Source organism: Archocentrus centrarchus, chromosome 15 (assembly GCF_007364275.1).
Source record: "Archocentrus centrarchus isolate MPI-CPG fArcCen1 chromosome 15, fArcCen1, whole genome shotgun sequence".
Classification (NCBI taxonomy): domain Eukaryota; kingdom Metazoa; phylum Chordata; class Actinopteri; order Cichliformes; family Cichlidae; genus Archocentrus; species Archocentrus centrarchus.
Window position 1 is genome coordinate 14803615 of NC_044360.1, and position 18106 is coordinate 14821720.

Here is an 18106-nt window from a genome sequence, read left to right on the forward strand (position 1 = left end):
TGTCACATAGAAATCAGCGAATCCGAACTCACCCTTAAACAGCATTCATATCATTCGGTAAACAAAATGAATAATTAAAATAAACTGAAATGATTATTATAGAAATTATCATAGAAAGGAGGAGCTAAAGTGAGGGAAAGCTGCTTTGGTGCTGGGATGATCCAGCAGGGCTAAAATAAATCCCTGTGCCAATCACGGGTCATTACACATGTCTGTGTATATAACAGCAGTAGATAAATTACAGGAAAAACCAATATAAAGTATCTTAAATATCTACAGTCTCTGGAACTGGAGAGATGGAACAGCTTTTTTCCAGAAGACAGGAGCAGAGCATTGCAGAGCTGCATACATACATTTAAAGTTATTGATGACAAGACATTAGATTTAAATTACACCTTATGAAATGCAACACTCATATTAATGGTTATGTATCCAATTTTCAAAACCCACCCCAAAGTTTGAATTACAGTGGTCTGCAGGAGACACAACAAACATGACCTTTAGTTTGTGTTTAGATCATAGACTGTATCTCAGCAGGATGATGAGTTTTCTTCACTGCAGCAGTTTCTGTGGGGATCTTGGACAGCAGTTCTTCAGTCAAAATAGAGGCATTACTTGGTAATCCTAACTTGCACAGAGTTTTAAATTGTGAGATCGTGGGTAGGCTCTATACAGGGACAGAGAGCAACAGAACATCCTGCAGGTACAAGTGGCTGCAACACAAAAAGCAGCTTGAGCAGGTGGGCTTTAAAGAACAGGCCCACGCAGACCTCTAATATAGTATAAGAGAAATGAGTCTACCTGGTGTTCTGCTGGTATGGGCCTACTGTAGTAGGTTTATTTTTTGCATTTTGCTTTGGATGACTAATGTTGAAACCTAAAATTCATTCTTAATTGCCCCTTTATTTTGCAGAAAGATTTTTTTCTATTCCCTGGTACAGTATTTATAAAAATAAATTCAAGCACTCATGTGTTTCTCTTAACAAAACCAAAAGGAATGCGTTTAGCAGAGTAAAGCACAGCATAGCATCGCTTGAAGATGTCTTGAACGATCAAATGAAATTTATCAAGGAATCTGTGTGATTAAAAAACGACACTATGTTGCCAAAGGTATTCACTCACCCATTCGAGTCATTTAATTCAGGTATTCCAATCACTTCCATCATCCCAGGTGTATAAAACCAAGCACCTAGGCATGCAGACTGCTTCTACAAACATTTGTGAAAGAATGGGTCGCTCTCAGGTGCGCAGTAAATTTCAGTGTGGTACCGTGACAGGATGCCACCTGTGCAACAAGTCCAGTCGTGAAAGTTTATACGCATATAAAGGCAGACAAGCCAATACTTTTGGCAATGTTTATTCAACACCTTGTCCAATTAGCAGCAATTTCTCATGATGGTTCCATGATTGTCTGACACAAGTGCTAACCTATCTATCTCCACTCATTTGAATATTCAGACTCCCTGCTAAGAGCAAACAGAATGGGCTTATATGGTTAGGATTTCTAAGTCACAGAACAAACGGTTCTATTAGCACAACCGGCAAAGCTGTCAAGTCGTGATAACCAGCTAAATCGTTTGCAGTCTATATGAATATGTACAAAATAAGAACAGGTGGGAACCAGTTCCAATTACTATAACGATAATCCGAAATGCTTTAAGGCTAACATTAAGCTACTTAATAGCATTAAGCATTTCCACTGCAGTCATCTCCACTGTTGGCAATTGCCTGAAGCTTTGTGGCTGGCTGCAGTGTAACTTCCTTCCTACAGGTGAATTCAAAGTAGTACAAGAAAACTGAGCTGATTTTATTGTAGAAAATCACATTTAAATGTGAAACACTTGCGTTGAAACAAATGAGCTTAATGCCAGCAGTCAGCATCCCACCCTTCCCCTCCTCTGTCACTTAGCATATTACGTGACAGTGAGCTGTGGGTTACGGATTTGATAGGAGATCATTTGTTCCACAAGACAGTTACAGACACAGTACAAAGCTCCTACAAAATCTCCACATCACAAGATGTTTTCTAGGCTCACTGAAAGAAAGCATGAAGTTACCAAACATTGGTTAGTATGTCAGAACAGATGATGAAACATTGAGAAATGTTTAAGTGATGTATGTTAAGTGACAATGCCCTGGATGCTAATTTTTCCATTTTCTTTGCCAAGTTGTCACGTCGCCCCAGTTTTGAACTCAATGCATCAACCCCCACATACTCATTTTCATCTAAAATAAACTATTATTAATCAAGAAACCATCTATTTGTTTTGCTTAATTTCTTATAATCCTACACGTTTAAGTAAATAACATTTTCTCCTGTATATTTCTTGAGCTATTCTTGCTTGCTCCTGATGATTTCAAGAGGCTAAAAAGAGTTAGCTAAATGTCATGAAGGGCATTTTATCTATTCATACACTTATTTTCAACTGGAATGCAAATGGCACATGTCATTTTGCTGAAATGTGGTAATTTATAAAACTAAAAGCCCTCGGCTATCATTATTAACTCTTTTGCACTTTTCCTGCAATAATAAATACTACCTTAGACATAATTCATAATGCAATACAAAAAACAAAAACAAAAAAACAAAACAAACACAAAACAACAACAACAATTGTGTTTTCTGTGTTACGGGCAGAGTTTATGCCTTTCATCCTGAAGGGCATGTTTGCCTCACATAATGTTCAGTGAGCATGTTCACCTAAAATGCAAATATGTGTTCCTTGCACAGAAAATAAGTAAAATGGCACTCCTCCATGAAGGGATTAAACCAAGCAGATAAACCTGAAAAAGCAAAAGGATTTCCCACAGGCTGAAGGTGGACATAGAAATAATACTTAACATAAATCAAATGGCACTGTGGCTGTTTCTAGTGTGACTCCCTAAACTTTGTACAGCTGCCAACACATCAGTATAGTATGTTTTCCAACTTTCAAAGCAAATGCTTCAGCAATTCTTATCCATTAAACAAAGATACACTTTTTTATTGCACACTTCAAACAATGAAAGAGTCTCAATAAAAGGCACTGTGCAGTTAAAGACCAGTTTAAGCGTGATAATAGATTAATCTTTTAAAGGCAGACAAGTATTTTTTAGGACTTAATTATAAATATCAGGAAGCTTTAATCTGTCTGCAGGCTAAATACAGACATTTGCTTTTCACTCACAGCGCTACAAGATGTCATGTCAGAAATGTATTTATGCAATTTGACATTAACAAACTAGAGCAGCACCATATAATCTGTTCTATATCATCTGACAGTGTAAGCCTGCATAATTTAACTATGGTATTATGCTTTATTGCATAAAAAAACTCTTCAACCTTTTCACTATATGGAATTATTTCTATTTTAAGAACATTAACTTTTTTTTTATTTTCACCTCAATTCCAACTCTTTATTTCAGCTTTATTTCAGGACTCTGCTAGAGTATCTGTGCCAGATTAACAATTAATTAACAAATTAACAAACAATTAACAAATTAATAGCTCACTTCCTCCTCCTTTTATTCAGCTTCTTCTGACTGGCTGCCAGTCGCAAAAAGAAGGTTTGAGGGCTTTGTAATATAAAACATTACATTAATACAAGCACAAAAGGTCACCTTACTGCCTTTCAGGATTCTGCCCGGTGGATTGTAACATCAGGACTATGAGGCCAGTCGTCACCAAAATTACTAAAACTAAAAACAATTCATGGCAGTGTCACATTATCTAATCTATTGAAAGAACATATTTTCAGTATATGTAAGCTCTTTATATTGACTGTGCTTGTTTCTTCTTCAATTTTAAACAGTACTGCACTGAATAAAATGCCCCCATTTGTTCTTGATCAGCTACTACAGGCTAAGCTGTAGTGTCTCTGTGTGCATGTGCATGGAGAGCAGGATTGTGTTGTGCTAAGTACTTTAATGTACTTTTCTTTTCAGTCACAAAGGCACAGCCTCAACTCTAACTGGCATGCAGCCAGCCAGCTGAGGAAGAGTCAGCGTGGTGGACTAAGCTTTAATCTAGCTGCTGGCCGCATTTTTGAGGAAATACTTGGGAGTAAGACTGAAGGGAGCTCTACTGCATGCAAACACCAAACTTCCTTCATATGTCCTTTTGTCTCATTTCACACTTCATAAACTTCAAACATTTAGCAGCAGTCCATTTCATCACCCCCTAAAAATGTGATGGGTTGCTTAATGTGAAATGTGTATATCCTGAAAGATGACAAATGTTACTGATCTAGCTATGACTATTTATCCTTGGAGGCACAATATTTTTTTTTTTTTATTGTATGAGCAATTACAAAAAACTTAACATAAATTGTATATAAATGGAGATTTTCCCACTGGTTGCTGGGTAAATGTGTAAACATTTTCATATCCACACAAGGATGAGGCTATTGTTTAGAAATTGTACATCTAATGTATAGTCATATATCTTCTATTATTATTTCATGTTTAAACTACCGACAAATATCAAGCCAGTCACTCTACGACTCTAATTAGAAAAAAAGCAGCCTGCTCAGTTGATTAGTGATGGAAGAAATTACTTTTTACTGTTTTTAAGATGCACTTTCTTTGATTATGTTCACCTAAAATATTTGCCCATATTCCCTCATCAACATGCTCACTTTGTGTTTGCATAACAATAAGTCATGTGATTAAGGTTCTTATTGTTGCTGACAGGTAGCCTATCTGACTCTCTTGTTCACCCACCCATTAGTCAGCTGTCTGATTAAATGTGTTTATGCATTGTAGGATTATATGTTGAATTCCTGTTAGCTGCTTTCAACTGGCATTCATACAAATGTAAGAATGAAAAGTTTGAATCTGTACAGAAGAGGACGACTCAGTTTGTTATACCAATTTCTCACTTTAAGCATCTCTAATTTCTCTCCAAGTGTATGAGTCAATTGACTGGAAACCATGTGGAGCCCAAATTGATTAAACTGTTTATTTAACAGTAAAAATTATGGCCATTAATTATTTTCATTTTTGAAAATAAAATTTAAAAATATTGTAGCGCTTTTGTAGAACTACCCCCTACGAGGGAACCTGAAGGATTATTCTTTTAAAATATGAGGACAAGCAACAATGAATAGAATACATTAGATTTACATGGCAACACTTACCTTGACTTGTCCTATGAACAAGTTGGCCTCTTCTTCTCGCACAGAAAAATTAGAAGGTATGGTGAGGTTAAAGGTAGGGTCATTATCATTGACATCAGTAACAACTACGTTCACAGTAGCCGTGGACGTCTAAAGGAAAAACAGTAAAACAAAGAGCACAATAAAACTAATGTTATTCACTTCATAGTGAGCGTTCATTCATAAAAATACATAGACCATAAACCCACCAAAAATGCATCAAATTTATAGGGTGACTGTTAAAAATCTGTCATACTCAAGTAGACCTGACTATTAAAAATACATTTTTAGTTTTAGAAATACTTTTGAGAGACAAATATATAAGTTAAACAAAATGCATTTAACTAATCTTCAGGAATAGTTCTCCAGGGTTCTTGAAGGACATTATAAAGTTTTTCTTTGGGTTTTGGCTGATTTTTGTTCATTGCCCATCAATAATGTTGAGCTCCAGGCTATGGGAAGGAAAATCCATGACTGATAGTGTTCCATTGTGTTTTTCTATTCAGGTAAGCTTTTACTGCATTGGCAGTGTATTTGGGATCATTGTGCTGGAAAACAGAGCCCTATCCAACACACCTTCCAGATGGTTTTACAGATGACTATAAACTCCACGGCTGTACCTCTCCTGACCTCCTCTGTACATACTGACTCGAACCAAACATTTCAAATTTGGATTCATCACTCCCTCCATAAGACCTGTTACCACTGATTTTCAGCCCAGCTGTTTCGCTTACTGAAGAATGGCTTCTTGCCATCCTTCCTAAGAACATTTCTGTTGAGGCTTTTCCAGATACTGTGCTGTAGATTTTTAGGCCTGCCACTCCTTCATTTGTCCTCCATCTGTCCAGTTTCCTCAGATTTTTAAAAGAACCCTGAACCCCATGCTGGGATATGCCAACTTAGGCTTACGGCTCTTTGGGACACACCTTGTTGGAGTAAAAATGCTTTTTTTTAATGCCTGTCAAACTGTGTTATCTTTGGCATTTTTCATAGATTCAACTAAAGAAATGGGAACAACTTATGTGTTTTTTGTGACAGGCTGCTAGTAACAAAGAGCCTAAAGACACAATTTTAAATTGATTCTTTGTGCCTTTGTGTCTGTTATGTGCATACACAACACTGGTTCATCCCCTTGAGTTGGGTGCCTTTTTTATGAATGATTCATAGGTCAGTGACATGTTGCTTAACAAACAGACAAACAAAAAGCATTCCTCTGAAAATATTCAGGTAAGAAAACATTTGAATGACCTTCTGATAGCATGGAAAACTATCACTCAAGACCCCTTTAAAAAAATACAAGAAAGCCTGGTTCCTCTGAGGCAAAATATTAAAAAAATGAGAGGTGGCTCAAGACTTTTGCACAGTACTGTACATTTCAAAAGTGGCTTAAGTAAAATCACTTTCAACCAAATCTAGCAAAAAGCATTATTACACTCAGAAGCCATTCCTAGTATACGGGAAATGTTAAAAGCCACCCATAAAAATTATTCTGCATAAGAAGTAGAATCATTTGGAACAACAGCACTGCTGTAAATGTTAAAGTGTTTCAAAATGTCAACTTGTTGGTCAAACTATTGTAATGCTTTCTAGCTGTCACAGAGACTCAAATGTACCAAGCAGATCTTTTAAAATTCCATTTATAAATGTCCTCAAACACTTTTGGTGCTTATGTGCATACTGATTGCTGGATTCTCAACAATATTCAAAAGTGTAAAGGCAGTCAGACACGCCAATTAATACCAGCTTGTGGTCACAATCACCATAGTGATGAGTGAAATAATTAAACTTGGTACACTATTTTTAAAAGCAACACAGTGTGTGCAAATGCACAGAAATGACTGTCAATGCTCTCGATGTTGACACCAATAGAAACAGCAACTATATATGGAATACATAAAGAATTCAAAAAGAAAACAGAGGTCTTCTTCATTGGGTTTTGAAAAAAAGATGCATACTTATTAAGAGAAAAGTGTAAAAGGTTATAGGCTAAAAGCATGAAACTAGATCCATCACGTCTTTCTTCCTCATTCATTTAGAAGGCCAGTGTGGGCCACTGTGCTGCTGTTAACCTTCAAACAATGACACAGCACACACACACACACACACACACACCTTTAGCACTTCTATAAATCAACATAGAAAATTGGCTGGATATGCACAATCTATAATCTCACAGTGCCCTGGGAGGAGCTTGTATGCAAATAATGGTGTAAGTGGTCTCCTTTGGGGGAGGAAGGATAGGAAGTGCTGTGGGAGGAGTTGGCCCTTGCAAGGAAAAAAAAAACTTCCTGGGAGACAGCTGTTTGAAGCTGCCCTGGCAGATGAGACATTCAGCGGCACATGACACAAAGAAAATGACCTAGATAATGTCACCTTCATCTCACTGTCCGTTGGGAAAATCTTCACCATTGTTGTTTCTTTGTACTACCTTCTGAGACACACATAATTTCATGTGTTTTGACAGAGCAACCCCCCCCCCCCCCCCCAATGCCTTGCTATACCTCTTCTAAAACTAGGAAGTAAAAGGGGGCAGTCTAGTCAGTGTTCTGTGCTGTACTTAGTTTTCATTTCACAGAAGACCTGAAGCCAATTAGTGTCTTCATCCTGGCGTGGGTGTCCTTATCAAAGCCAAAAACCACTACCACTATGGACACGAGTATGATTAATGAGCAGCTATTATAGATGGAGCTCTGTGATGCCTTGTCTTGTGTCCTCGGTGTCTGAAAGATCCAGAGGTGGATGATGTTCCTTTTTTTTTTTTTTTAAAATGACCCCCAAAACCAAAAGCCATGTTGCAGGGACTGATATGATAAGCTTGTTAGATAGTCATGTCCTCTTTCCTCTTTTTTTTTTTTTTTTGGTAGAAAATGCGTGTGTGTGTCCAGATCTGACTGCACTCAAAGGGAAGTAGCACTGGGGGGAAGCTGGCTTGCTTAGCTCCTTGTGGCAGGTTTCCATGGATACCAAAGTTCTGCACTAATTACACATCCAAATCCCTGGTGTCCCCATCCTTTTCTCTATCGCTCGCCATCTCTTTTCTGTCCCCCTCTCCCTGTGCTTATTTTGATCCTTTCCCTGTATCCAGCTGTCCTGGCAGCACTCTCTCACACTGAATGAGTTCCTCACCTCTGGACTCCCACAAACCTTTACCTCATCTTGCCCATTCAACTTTCTTTCTGTTGTGACAAGATTTCTTCCAAGTTGTGACATTTCGCCCACACAAGTCAGCAACTAATTCACTTTGTGGACAAGATGTTTCTCACACACACAAACAATTTATAGGTAAAGGGTGTTGGTTTGTACAAATTGTCCACTGATATTAGGACAAAGAGCATCAGCTTGTGGTTACCTCACTCTGAGAGGTGAAACCCCATCTTAAATGCTCTTTATTTGCTCTTTCCTCTCTGACCCTGTAGCTGTCCATCTCTTCTGCCCCTCCCACTCTAACTGCTACACTGTGTCCTTCCTTTACACTGCTCCGGCTCTCACAAATACTGGGATACACTAACAATTCCTTGTTGTATCTGTCAGCAGATGAAAACAAGCTGCAGCTCTTAGTGTTTATGAGTGTGCAGGTGAGAGGGGGGCCAGTCAACATCACTCTACTGACAACTCATCAGCTAATGTTCATTGCCTATCAGGCACAGCATCTTAAAAAGGAAACCACATTTCACCTTTGCTTGGAACAGATACAGCTGCAAAAAAGTAAAGAGCCAAGTGAGCTGAAGTGTAATTAAATTATGACAGTTTATGTGATTATCTGTTCTTGGTGGGAGACATAGGAGCCAGCATTTAGTTTTTTTCTCATAATGTCTGAAGTTTTTTCAGGCAAAAATTACAAAAAACAGCTCTGTGAATATAAGCACTCAGCTTCTTGTGATACAATTGAATGGAAAACCATTTTTAAAGATGCACTCAACCAGTGCTGAAAAGACAATGCAATGGTTGATATGTACAACATTCATAACAAAAAGCCTATGCTAAAATTAATTTAAAACATGCTGTGGGTTGCATAATGGGACGTGTAGCAATTCAATGTATTTGGATGCATTTTAGGAGTTCGAAGTAAGTATTGTATGGCAGTACTCAAATCCACTTGTAGTGTGCTCCAAATGACTTTTGAGTTGAGTCCTTTTACTGTCATCCTGTATTAACAAACTAAATATTACATAAGTCATGTTTTTAATGCTACTGTACATTAACCTAGAAATTTAAAGCACATGCAGTAACTGTACAATATATGCAGTTTAAACATATACTCTGTAAATGGTAAAAGTAGCTGTCTGTAAAATTACTACAAACAGCTATGCTTTAAATGACACTGAGCAAGCTGCATATTAGTAGCAGTCAACAATATGCTGGCTCAGGTAGTTCTACCTTAGCATTTGTCATCTGCCAGTTAAAAACTAAAATTGTTTTAAAGGTAAGTTATTTCAGGCCTCCTGTGTAAAAATACTGCATGGCCCAAAATACAGTAATTGCTCAAAAAAGTCTTATTTATTTGTTTAGATTTAACCAAGCAAATAGGTTAGGCCCGCTGGATAATTACTGCACTGATTAATAGTGATTAATTACTGCAGTGGCTGGCAACAGGTCATTTAACCTTAATTGATGCAGTGAAGCTTCTCATTTCTTAAACAATTGTGTTGGCAGAGATATCCTGTGGTCATGGAAAAGATGTTACTATGTTTCATAAGGGTCAAATTATTGGCCTGCATCAAACAAAGAAAATAACTAAGGAGATTACTAACACTTCTAAAATTGGGTTATGGACTGTCCAGCACATTATTTAGTATCTGGAAAGATAGTGGTGAACCATCATCTTCAAAGAATGTGTTTGGAAATTTTTTTTTTTGAATTATCGTGATAAGAACGGTTAAACAGTGGAACCTTAAGAGAACCACTTATCAGTGAGGCTAATCTGGAAAAAAGGCTTCAGTTTGCTAGGGAGCATAAAGATTGGACTCTGGAGCAATGGAAAAAGTCGGGTGGTCTGATGAGTCTAGATTTACCCTGTTCCAGAGTGATGGGTGCATCAGGATAGGAAGAGAGGTGGATAAATTGATGTACTCAGCAACTCTCCCAGCATCAATATAAGAGTGTTTTTTAGCCAGTGACATTCACTCTAATTTGAATGAAGGGGAATGACTAATAGATGGACAGACACAGAAATTATTTCAGATGGACACAAGTGGGAAAGATCCAGTAACTGCACATACAAGTGAATTCAGGGCAGTTATTTTTTACAGCAGGTTTCATTGATCAGTGAAAAACTAAAATTCAAACAATTCTAATATCTACACACACTGCCTGGACTACAATGTCAGTCTGTCACAAAATCACAGTATGATACTGTCTGAGTTCAAAGACACTACTAGAATTTACCAGCATAAGTAGTATTTGGAGTCATTAAGTCAAATTCACAAACTAATAAGCTTGTTTAAGAATGTTTTGCTCATGCTTAATGTGTTACAAAGGTCTGAAGATCATCAAATCTGAGGAATTAGGCCATTTGATTAGATAGAAGGGTTGTCCCTTACCCCTCCAGGGTTGCCATCTGAGGCTGTGACAATCAGACGGTACTGGTCAGTGGTCTCTCTGTCCAGAGGCTTGCCCAGAAGTAGAAGGCCAATCCTGCAGAGAGGAGTCAGAGAAGACACTTGTATTACTCTTATAAAGGAGAACACTACTGTATATGAAGGTGTGAACCATTCCTGTAGTGTCTTTTTATGTCACATTAAAAAAGATCATTAATTTAAAGAAATAAAGAAAGAATGTTAAATTCTTTTGAGTACCCTATCACTTAACAACAGTATGATTTACGTCTGCATTTCACTGTTTATTTACATTCATATTTAAAAAAAAAAAAAACATGGGCAATGATCAAAAAGGATGAGTTCGGGATGAAGAGCAGGTGTGAGCTTAAATGCTCCCACTCTGTCTTTCTCTCTGTAGCTAGTCTCTTGCTCCCAAAGCACATGGACAGGCAAAGATTCATGTTTTCCTTCTAATGACTGCAGCAGACACTGAGGCCCTCCTGCTCGTTCACATGGTATAATTTGGCACTCTGGCATTCCAAACACAAAAAGTGGATGCATTCCCATGCAGCACACTGAATTATCTTTGTTTGCACACAGGCGCACAAGACATGTGAGTAAGTGCAGCCATACAAAAACACACAGCATGCACAAAACAATTTCAGTGCCACACTCAGGAGAGGCTCTGCCAGAACTGCAAAAAAGGAAGGAAAGAGGAATGCATCTGAACGCACTGCTAGATTAATGCCAGTTGAAATTCCCTGCTGTCCCCCTGCTCCTTCACATTTCTAATTTAAAGCTCCTGTGGCCAAGCAGTCCAAGCAGAACCTGACCGCCACTTTTCTACTGCCTCTGCAGCCCATAACTGTGAAACTATAGAGCCTCATTTTACAATCTGACAGGCAAAGTACTGACACCTCCATCAACACTGTCTATTTTCCTAAGTACCTGCCCCAAGGTTATAGTGAACATACTTCTTTGAATCCACCACACCTGATGATCTGTAGTTCAAAAGGCCAAACACAGCTTTCTAAAACCACCATAAAAATGCAGAACAGCATCCTTCCCTGGCTGCTGTGCTCATGTTTATTTATACATAAGCTGGGGAGTAGAAAATAGCCTTCTGTACTCAGTGAAAGTACAGGAAGCCATGATGTGTGACAATGATGAAATATATTGATAACTGTCATAATTATAGTGATAATGATGATGATCTTGATGGTTATTGTGACAAAAATTAGAATGATTAATTCTGCTAGCCTGGGGAGTTTATTTCTCACTGCAGCTAAAGTATTCAACTACACTTGAGCAGCTGGGTCTGAGAGGTTCACTGATCATGTGCGATAGAGCCCTGCCTCCTCTCGACCCAGCCAACACAAATGAAAAGATGGTGTCAGATCTATGGGACCGTGTTAACAGCATCATCTAGAGTGTCGGTGGTGCGGTTTAGTGTCTATCTAAATAATAACACTAACATCTTTCATTCTGCTCTTATCATGACGTTATATGTAAACTGTACTTGATGCACAGGGTATGTCTCGCAAGGTAGGGTATAGAAAGTATATCTCAATTTATACTGAAAACATAATTCTGCCACACAGTGTAAGGTTTCAGAGCAGGGATTATCATGTATGCCAAGACAAAGTTCATTTATACCACAGTGGGAAATTTAAATTGCATTTGTTGCAGTGATGTTGTTATTTGCTTGTACAGTACTGTTTTCTTTACTTTTTGCTTCAAAAGGAACCAGACTTCCTTGTAATTTTTAAACTGGTTTTGAGCTCTGAAACATTTAACTGTGTGACAGAATTATGTTTTCAGTAAATACTGAGATATACTTTCTCCAGGGTTTCTGAAGGTCTTTCAGAGTACAGAGAAAGTCAGGAGAGAGGTATAACAGTAAGTGTCTACAGCCCTCTGTAAAACATGGTGGAGGCTCTGTTATAGTTTTCCTCTGTAAAACATGGTGGAGGCTCTGTTATAGTTTGGGGCTGCATTTCAGCCAATTGCGTTGGGGATCTTGTCAAAATTGATAGAATTATGAATTCAGACAAGTACCGCCAGTTTTTGATATACCGTGCAATACTATCTGGAAACCACCTAATTGGAAACAGCTTCATTTTTCAGCTTGACAGTAATCCCAAACACACTGCCAATGCAGTAAAAGCAAACTTTTGGCACTGAAACAGTGTGGGATCATCCTGACAGAGAATGGATCAAAACACTACTAACATCCAAAGAAGAGCTTTGAATGCCCTTCAAGAAGTCAGGAGAACTATTCCTGAAGACTACCTAAGAAAAGCTTGCCTAAGAGACTTCAGGTTGTGCTGAAGAATAAAGGTGGTCATACCAAATATTGACTTTCAAGAATTGTACAAACTCAGTTTTCCCCTTATTTACTGTATTTCCATGTATGCAGGATTGCACTTGTTTCCATAAATTATTGCAACCATTAGCCATTTTCCTAGCAAAATATAAAGAAATGAGGGGTGGCTCAAGACTTGCATAGTACTGTATTTACTACTGTATTTACTACTGTATTTACTACTGATATATTGTTGCTCAATGTTTAGTTTCACTGGACAGTGAAAGTGTAATGTTGCTTGAACCTCTTTTAATTTCTGTTTCAGTTTCACTTTGAAGCAACATACTGAGCTGCCAACTAGAACACACTGCAAGTATCAAAGCTGGCATGGCCTCCAGGTTAGATTTTCATGACTTTGAGAAGCTACAAAAAGAGAACTGACTTCAAAGACAATGCTGTAATCAAACAAAAGTAGGCAGGGTCAGAGTAGTTAAAGCAGCAGCAAGATCTGCAGACTGAAAACCCACATTAAAATTTATAAGGGATAACAATAAATAATATTGTAGCTGATCCAATATTTGACTTTTTTTGCATTTTATTTGAGTGATATACTGGCCCCAATGTGAAAGGATCTCAAAAACAGACACTTAAAGAATTTATAATCAAAACAGTATGCACCAAGTTGGAAATTATGCATTTGAAATCAACGTTTCATTTCTTTCTAGTGGAAAGTAAGTGAATATGAAGCATTTCCACCTCCTTTAGGGGACCTGCCCCATTTATAGGAAAGTTTTGACTGGAGGGCTCATTACTCATACAAGCTGGATTGAAGCAGCCTGCTATGTAGCCTGTTATCTGAACATGCAGCAATGCAAAAATCTCTTCACTGAATCAAATTAGAGTTCTGAGGGTTGAAAAATGAGAGCGTGCAATACACTCTGTACTGTAAATTGCACATTCGTCAGTGGTACTAATCATTTTTTTGATTCATCATGTGCTATATCAGCACTTGCTTGCAGTTATTATATTGATAGCCTGGTGAGAGCTCGTGATGTGACTGTAACATTTTTAACACACAAAGAATGTGCTTAAGGAGATCTGTCTATTTATTTTAGCAAGATTTCTGTCATATCTGGTTTAGGAGATTACAGTGCCAATGGCAAAAATAGTGATCTCCTGCTATTTTGATTGTGTCACCACGTTTTTGCTTACCATGACTAAACCAGACAGCAAACAACCCTCTATAAAAACATACAATTTTAGCACCATGGAACAAATTAGGAGTATTGAAAAGGTAGCAATACAGTACTGCAACACAGCTTGTCCTCACACAGCTGGAAGGTTGAAAATGCAGACAAAATAGGTTTTAATCAATTAGTGAGACACGTCTGGCAAGGTCCTGCATTTTTAGTCTCCCCATGTCTCTTCACTCCATATTTGCTTGCTCATTTATAGATGAGAAAAGCACTCAGCGCCCACAATATTTTATGCCATTTCCTTACTCCATACAAGCAGGTGAGTGAGCTGGGTTTTATGTAAGCTAATGCTAATGAGATCTCTCTTGCTCTCTCTCTCTAAAAAAAAAAAAAAAAAAAAAAAAGTGTATAAAAAAGTGTATATCATATATATATATATATATATATATATATATATATATATATATATGGGGGGGGGGGTCATCAGCGGCTAGGTCAGGGAGATCAGTCCAACACAGGTCAGAAGAAGACAGGACGGCGGGGGCGTAGAGCATCTGTTTACAAACATCCTGGAGACAATTTGATAAGCGGCAGTCCAAGGCCGCCAGGGAGCCAAATTCCTGATTCTACGACTTGTTTTGGTACAGACTGTAATGATTAATTTGTTGACAGCCTTCAGTCTTTCTGGCACCTCTCTGTGGCGAAAAATCCAATTCATCCAAATCTTCTTGGTTCATTCCTTCACCGTGCAGAAACAGATACATACATCTCCAAGATCTTACCCCTCAGATCAGCTCCAGATATACAGAGTCTGAGTTTGAGTCTGTACCTTCCTGCATTCCCGTCATAAGGAGCCTTACCAAGGCCAGACAGCTGCCTAGACTTACTTAATTACAACGACAAACCAGGTATCTCCAGGTCCAATTTGGAGAAATCCCAGTGTCAATAAGCCAAATGTGTGTGTCCTCCATTGACAATACGGCCAGGCACGTCATCTTCCACACCACACAGGAACCATAACGTAGCCAGCTGGAATGTCAATTGATAAGAGGGAATGGGGTTCTCCTTCCCCCAATCTCCTCATGGTGAAAATTTGATCAAAACAATGGTGTTGAGAGACCAGCTGACTAGATCCATAATTATAAATTCCAGTTTGGAAGTTGTGTGAAGAGAGGCTCTAAAGCAGCAAAGCAGGGGAAAAAGGAAGGGCTGGGGAGAGTGCGACTGTCTCCGCTATATATATTATATATAACACTTTTTAATCAGAGTATAGTATCAGGTCAATTAAACTTCCGGGATATTGATCTAGTCAGTTAAATAGCAGAGGGGATTAGTAATCAGTTTCAACTGCTTTGGTGTTAATAAAATTAACAGGTGCAATATAGTGGCGACAATAATAATATAACCCCCAAAACAAAAACGGTTTTAGAGGTGGAGGCCACTGACATTTTTTTCCCTCCTCATCTTTTCTAACTGTTTTTTCACTAGTTTGGCTAGGGTCTGTGTCACTACTGGTAGGTTATACCTGGACCCTCTCGCCTACCAGGTGTCGTTGCACAGGTAGTCCAACTCTTCCAGGGTGACACATCAAATGTGCCATTGTCAGAAGGTTTGCTGTCTCCCAGCACAGTCTCAAGAGCATGGAGGAGATTTCAGGAGACAGGCAGTTACTATAGGAAAGCTCGACAGGGCCATAGAGGGTCCTCAAACAATCACCAGGACCAGTATCTGCTCCTTTGTGCAAAGAGCAGCATGAGCACTGACAGAGCCAAACAAAATGACCATCAGCAGGCCACTGGCATGAATGTCTCATGTTCCTGGAGGATGAAGGAACTGATACCATTGACTGGGCACCACACTCGCCTGACTTAAATCCAATAGAACACCTGTGGGACATTATATTACCAGGTTGGACCTCAGACTCTCCAGGAGTTCAGTGAGGCCCTGGTCTAGATCTGGGAGGAGATCCCTCAGGACACCATCTGTCATATCATTATTCCACATCATTTGATGGAAATGAACAGTATTAATGTACAGAGGGCTGAATTCAAAGACACCCCGAAATTTCATTGCAGCAACTCAAAGTGGTACTCACTAGTTTGTATGGCCAGTGACCCCCAAAGCCTTGCTTCTATTTTAGACTCTCTTGCTGATGCCAATTGTTAGGTACCACAGAACTTTCTGCTACTTAATACTACAAAATAGGAAATCTTACTGTTCAATCCAAAAAACAATATTAATATGACAAAGTTCTCTTGGTCATTTGTCCACAAATCTAAAGCCTGCTGCCAGAAGCTCAGGAATTCAATTTGATTCAGTTTGTAGCTTTGAAAAACATCAAATAAGAAATGTCACAGGAATAAAACCAGTATTTTCACCCTCATACCTAGAGTAAATTATACACACATTCTTTTCTCAAGGTTCAACTATTGTAACGCACTCCTCTCTGGCATAAATATAAAGTCACTCTCTCCTCTCCAATTGGTTCAAAATGTACTGTAACAGCTTGGCTTCCAACTGGTTTTAGCAGAGAGCATCATATCACCCTTATCCTGGCTTCACTCCTCTGGCATCCTCAGTGATTTAGAACTGATTTCAAGATTTTCCTGATCACTTTTAAAGGCTTGGCTGGGTCTGGAACCAAGCTATGTAGCAGAAATCCTGACCTTATATAAGCCAGTCTGCAGCCTTAGATTCTTAATGCTGCCTTCTTGGCTGTTCCAAAGTCAAGAGATAAGCCTAAAGGTGAACATGCTTTTGCTATCAGGGCTCCTCAGTTTTGGAACAACCAGCCTGAGGAGATTAGTCTCACAGAATCAGTAACTTAAAATTTTTGTATAGACTTTATTTTATATAATGACATTTCATCTGGTGTCTTTTTACCGTCTGGTTATCAACATTATTTACGCTGCCTAAATTTAGTTTTTAATTGATATTTTTGTCCCCCAAATGTCCCATCTTGCAAGTCAGATTTTTATTTATTTATTTAGCTTCTTTTCTTTTACAGTGAACCCTCGTTATAACATGCTTCACCTCTTGCGGCCTCGCTGTTTCACGGATTTTTTTAGTGCAGTTTTTTATGCTTTTTTTTTTTTTTTTTTTTTAACAGTGTATGAACGCGCATCGTGTTCTGCGTCCTGATTGGCTGTCAATCAATCTCCTCCAGCCCTCGTCTCTGTCCAGCACAGAATGTAATCGGCTTGAAAACAGGTTTTGATCTTTGGTTTCCTTCTATAGTACTGTATAATAATTGTAAAAAATAAAGCTGACTACTTCGCGGATTTCGCCTATCGCGGGTTATTTTTGGAACGTAACCCCCACGATAAACGAGGGTTCACTGTATTTCTTTTCTGTTCTTTTTTTTTGGGGGGGGGGGGTTCTGTTCAATCTGTAAACTCTAATTTAAAGGTACTATATAAATAAAGATTATTATTATTATATTCTGCTACCTATTACAAATTTCTTGTGTGAAATGGCAGACTGATCATTAGAATTATCATAATTCAAAGGTTACTGTAAAGTGTGAAGTACAGAAAGACAGTGATGCTTTCTTGTCACTGTGGCTGGAAACTAATGAGAATTAAAATTCACTTTGAAGTCCAGGAGGTTCATAAACAGTCATTTCCAGGACAAATTAAATGTTGGTTCTATAAAATCTAAGCAATACTCAAGAAGAATCAGCAGTTCCATTCTGAAAATGGAAAAGTCCCCATAAATTGACAAATGTGGCTTTGACCTTGAGTACAATTTAGGTGAAGACCCATTAGGTGATCGCTGTGTGCAAGTTTCACCAAAATATCTGTAATACTCTAGAAGTAGTAGCGATTCTTATGAACTGTGGAGGGACGGATGGATAGGTGGATGATGGACGTCTTGCCGTCACATAAGCTCATTGGTCCCTCGGCCGGATGAGCTAAAAACACTAATTATTAT

The 18106-nt window shown here is 38.4% G+C and overlaps 1 protein-coding gene across 1 annotated transcript in view; it reads right to left on the reverse strand.

Annotated features, from left to right (window-relative positions):
• LOC115793047 (protocadherin-15-like) overlaps positions 1 to 18106 on the reverse strand; it is a 232811-nt gene that overhangs the window by 67398 nt on the left and 147307 nt on the right. Inside the window, exons 18-19 of the mRNA XM_030747761.1 lie at positions 10676 to 10769; positions 5118 to 5246 (exon numbers count right to left, since the gene is read on the reverse strand). Coding sequence (XP_030603621.1) covers positions 5118 to 5246; positions 10676 to 10769 — 223 coding nt within the window. The remainder of the gene's footprint in view (positions 1 to 5117; positions 5247 to 10675; positions 10770 to 18106) is intronic.